The 5099-nt window shown below is 36.7% G+C and overlaps 1 protein-coding gene across 1 annotated transcript; it reads right to left on the bottom strand.

Annotated features, from left to right (window-relative positions):
• Window positions 1–797: 797 nt before the first annotated feature.
• Window positions 798–4200, bottom strand: LOC104215150 (serine/threonine-protein phosphatase PP1 isozyme 9). The gene is made up of 4 exons (XM_009764905.2): window positions 3932–4200; window positions 2385–2944; window positions 1373–1555; window positions 798–1197 (listed from the first exon to the last, which is right to left on the bottom strand). Exons 1-4 carry the CDS (start codon window positions 4119–4121, stop codon window positions 1183–1185), a joined length of 948 nt encoding a protein of 315 aa, XP_009763207.1. The 5' UTR covers window positions 4122–4200; the 3' UTR covers window positions 798–1182.
• Between the last annotated feature and the right edge of the window lie 899 nt (window positions 4201–5099).

Raw genomic sequence — 5099 nt, 5'->3', positions numbered from 1 at the left:
CCATCTAATTATCTGGGTACTGCCTAATTGAACAAAGACAGAAAAAGAAATACCAATTATTTGTATGCGTGATATGTTTCTAAATGTGCTTAAAAACGACCGTCTAACATGAGTCATCTCTGGGTTAAATTCAAAAATAGCCAAATTTACAAGTGGTAATTGAAAAATAGTCACAATTTCAAAAGTAATCAAGATTTAATCACTTTTCACGTAAAGATAAATCTGAACGAAAATACTGTTCAAAATTCAAAAAATATTTCAGCATAATATACTGGAGTTTCAGTATAATATACTGATCCAGCATAATATGTTGGAAGTTCATACTCAGGTACTCTAATCTCTAGTATATTATGTTGGAACTTTCCGTATGTTGGAGTTCCAATATAATATGCTGGAAGTTCATACACAGATGCGCTAATCTCCAGTATATTATGCTGGAATTTTCGTGTTGCAGCAAAATAGTAGTAGCTATTTTTCAATGACTTTGCAAATACTGACTATTTTTCAATGACCAATCCGAAAACTGGCTAACCCATGCTATTTTCACGTCATCTCTATATTATTAGTTTTAAAGGAAAGCTGATGAATTTTGGTCAAAAATTGGTGCATATCAGGAGTTGGATCCAAAGAACATAAGAGATAAGCCCGGTGAGCTCAAGTAACAGCTCAGTGTATGGCCCGAACCAATCCAGTCCTCCCTGCCCGTTAACTGAAGCAGTAGGGTTGGCAGGAGAGTGGAATGTTCACTGGCTGACCTGATAACAAAACAACGCTCACCATCCGCCAAAAAGTTGTCATTGCAGCCACAAAATGGTTATATTATCATCAAAATAAAGCTTATAATCTTACAGAACTTGTAGCCTAACAGACACTAATGTTACTCATTCCCAATCAGCAATGTCAAATTCTGAATGCTAGTCAATACAAGCAGTAAACAAAAAATGTCTAAAGTTACCAACTGAAGTGTCTCGGGATCATCAGAAAATATCTTATGTTGCAGTTTGCAGATTCTCCTGATCTGTATGCAAGCTTCAAATCCACATCCGCTTTTAGAATGGCTGAGTAGGATAGCCTTGGACATGAAAAGCTCGCCCACGAACAAAGGAATCAAGAATAATGCTTGGCAGGCTTGACTATTTACTGGATAAATCTTCATCTACACTTTCTAATGAATCAAATCGCTCAGACCTTCGGTGGCTACCAAAATCAACAAAAATAGCAATCAATGAAGTTATTTTGCAGAATCTTCAAGAGAAAATAGACTAGGAAGGCTTTGGAGGAGGGAAAAAGAACATACAAGCCACTCTTGCACGTCAAAATCATGAGTAATATAGTAGGCAAATGAGGAAAATCTAAAGGTTTACCATCATACCTTCTTAAGAGGTAACTTTGAACTGCTAGGTAATGCCGGTTTTAATATTTCAAAAGAACATACTAGTTGCTCATCGACACTCAATAAAGCACCTGCATTGTCAAATTCCCCGCCATAGTTGGGAGCAGAAAATATTGTCACAAGTCTTCGCTTAGCAAAGAATTCATATCCATCCTCCACCACCTAAAACAAAAGTTTAGTATAAGAATCCGGCTTTCATCAAATATAAGACTTGAAGAGTATCATTTTTCAAATTTAAGGGCACCGATAACAAAGATCATCCAGAATATCTTCAAAGGAAAAAAAATTGCTTGTCAAAGCATGCACACAACAAAGTCAAAAATAGAGACAACTAGAAAGAAAAGAGGACAAGCCTTTGACGTGGAAAATCATCATAGTGTACGAGGGAAAATATGCGAGAAGAGGAATGACATTTACTACTACAGTCTACAGATAGAAACTATTACAAGAATACTCTCTCTCAATCTCTCATTCATAAAAATCATTTTATCTATAACTTTTTAACACAACAGATCTAAGCAAACGGGCCATTTTTGGGCTGAAAGCCAAATATCTAGTGGATTTATGTAAACATGTTAGAGGGTTAGAGGATAAATTTTGAATCACAATACTTTTGAACCAGTAATGTGCAAGTGAAAATCTCAATAATGGTTCTTTTGGAGTCGATGAATCAGAAATGATAATATACTATCTGGAAATGAGCAACATATTATATCAACACTGCGATGAAAAATTTGAGACATGGTTTAATCATTAATGTGCTTCACAGCAGACAAAAGAAATTCCTGGAAAAACACTTAACTGATCCTAAAATATCTAAGTTTCTCTTTTTGGAATGGAACGCTAAAGTAGGAGATGGTACTTACCTCAAGAACATTTTCATATTTAAATTTTAACATAATTTTTTTATTTTTTATGTTATTGAATATGGTATATCCCCACGGTGTGGGATAATACTGGGTATGTTGTTGTTGTATTGAATATGGTATACCTGATGGCCTCGACAGATGAGGTCTAAGTCATTCTTTGCCAAAAATTCGGCAACTACGTCAGGTCCAAAAGTACATGAAACACCTCGATCACTTTCTGACCATCCCTTAATTCTAGAGTCAGGATCAGACCATAACAGATCACAGAGCAAGCCGCTATCTGGAATCTCAGCTGGCCGCTGAATTTCATTTATTTGATCCAAATTTTTTAGCTCCGGAGAAAGACCACCATGCATGCAAAGGATCTTTTCATCTATAAGTGCAGCAACAGGCAAACAATTAAAGCAGTCCGTGAATATCTTCCAGAGCCGGACATTGAATCTCCTTTTACACTCATCGTAAAATCCATATACCCTGTTGATTTTTGCGTCTTCATGGTTTCCCCTAAGAAGGAAGATCTTATCGGGGTACCTTATTTTGTAAGCCAGTAGCAAACATATTGTTTCCAAACTCTGTTTGCCTCGATCTACATAATCCCCAAGAAAAAGGTAGTGTGCAGCAGGAGGATAGCCACCATACTCAAAAAGTCTTAAAAGATCTTGGTATTGCCCGTGTATGTCACCTGCAAGAATGGCACCGGGAAAAAATAAACGTATGAGATATTACGCAGCAAATGCAGTCAACTATCATGACCACTTTGGAATCAAGGTAGTTTCAAGTTTCAACAACAAAAGTGCTCTCTAAAAGCATAAATATCACTAAAGAAATCTGATAGCTAAGGAATCATAAAGAGCCTCAAAAGGCACAGCAAACAAATGAGACAATCACACATTGCACGGACATTCAAATTTGCAATCCATGTCCATCAGTTAGCATCTAAAACGCATCCATTTTACCACGAATTACCTGGCAAAAGTAAATGAAAAAACTCTCTGCATACTTCAAACTTAGGTTTTAGAATAATAAAGAATTCTTTACTATTGCTATGTTCTTGAGCCGAGGGTCTTTCAGAATCAGCCTCTCTACCCTTCGGGGTAGGGGTAAGGTCTGCGTACTCTACCCTCCTCAGACCTCACCGGTGGGATTTCACCGGGTCGTCGTTGTTGTTGTTGTTTACTATTGCTATGTTAGCTAAACAAATTTTGGAATTTCGCATGTGCTCATGTTGACAAATCTAATGTAAATATGCCCCTGATTTCTTGCAGAAAATGAGACTGGTCATCCCATTCAAAAGCAGGAGAGCACCTCTTGCTCTAATTCTCAGGCTACATCCATCTGATCACCCCCAGATTTTTGCACATGGAAACAAACATTGGCAAACCAAAATCTAACTACCAAGTTCAGCTTTAGCAGAATCCTCAATTTCCACCGACAGAAATCAGGAGGCAAAAAAAGGAGATCTTTTTCTTAACCAACAAAGAACAAAAGAATCAAACTTTCTCTGTTTTTTTCTTTTTTTGGACAAATAAAGCAACATGTTTAGATTAAAAAAATCGCTGAGACAAAGAAAAGGGAGGTACCACAAATTATTAGAGGCTGAACAATGTTTATCATCAATAAAGCTATTCAATTCTCCATTTACACAAGGGGGGAAAGAAAAGGGAGGTACCACAAATCCTGACGGGGGCACGAAGTTGGAGAAGATTGGGTTGAGAGAGGAAAATCTGGCGAGCGTTGACACAAAGCTGGCGGATCTCAGACTCAGAAAGCTGAACCTGTTTCCCTCCCTTCCCTTCCAATAGCCTTCTTATTATATCTTCCAATACTCCTCTCTCCATCATCCCTTCCATTGTCATCATCTTAATTTGATTGTCTCAACAAAATTCCCAGAAAATAACAGACCCAACCCACCCACCCACCTACTTGAGAATTCTTGAAATGGGTATTATGCGTGCGTACAACTAAATGGATATGATTGTTGATGAAGTAAATAAGAAGGTGGGAAGGCTTATGTATGAAGACAGATAATGTCCGAATTGCAAAAGTTTAGGTTGATCTTTTGTTGTCAAAGTCCCATAAGGATGCGTGCTCTGCTCGTCTCCTCCCCTATTATCTCTCTCTTCTCTTCTTTTCCTCCATCATTCTATTGTTTTCTCTCTCTAAATATATATTATATTATATTATATTATATTATATTATATTATATGATTATTATTGAGATTATAGCAACATGGACACAAGGAGAAGATTCAATATGGTTGAAAGCTTCAAAATACTAACGGAGTAGATTATAAGGAGCATTCGTGTTATTGACTGTTGACTCAAAGGCGCGGGGGCGCACGATTTTTTGGCATATTACAGCTTTCACGCGCTTGCTTGATGGATGTGAGACCACGCTCTGCCCTATAACTCTGCCCCCAAAACCGCGTTTTCCTTTTCTTTTTTTTTTTTCCTTTCCAAAATTGGAATTTCTTGTAAATCACAATTTTGGAAATAAGAGATTGTGAGTACGAGTCTTCCAAGAGCAAAGTGAAAAGTTCTTGGAAGGAAGGATGTCAAGGGTCTATTGGAAACAGGTTCTCTACTCTAGGGTGGGGGTAAGATCTGCATATACACTACCCTCTCAAGATCTCATTAAGTGGGATTATATTAGGTTGTTGTTATTGTTTGATTTCTTGTAAATCTGTTACCAAAATTATGAATAGATCAAACTCATTTCATCAAAAGTTTTAGAATTTAAACCCCATATTTGTAAATATTTATATTATAATTAAAATTTAATCTGTTATAGTAAGTTATTATTTTATTTTTCAGTTACAATATCAATTATCGAGTTT

Source organism: Nicotiana sylvestris, chromosome 12 (assembly GCF_000393655.2).
Source record: "Nicotiana sylvestris chromosome 12, ASM39365v2, whole genome shotgun sequence".
NCBI lineage: Eukaryota > Viridiplantae > Streptophyta > Magnoliopsida > Solanales > Solanaceae > Nicotiana > Nicotiana sylvestris.
The sequence above is the reverse complement of the archived record's forward strand: the minus strand, read 5'-3'. Positions and strand labels throughout refer to the sequence as shown.

Bases quoted from the DNA above. Each gene is read 5' to 3' on its own strand.
- LOC104215150 (XM_009764905.2), bottom strand. From the start codon at position 4,121: ATGATGACAATGGAAGGGATGATGGAGAGAGGAGTATTGGAAGATATA. The intron at 2,945-3,931 runs GTACCTCCCTTT...CCATTCTTGCAG, and splicing joins TGCCCCCGTCAGGATTTGTG to GTGACATACACGGGCAATAC. The intron at 1,556-2,384 runs GTATACCATATT...CTTTTGTTTTAG, and splicing joins TCATCTGTCGAGGCCATCAG to GTGGTGGAGGATGGATATGA.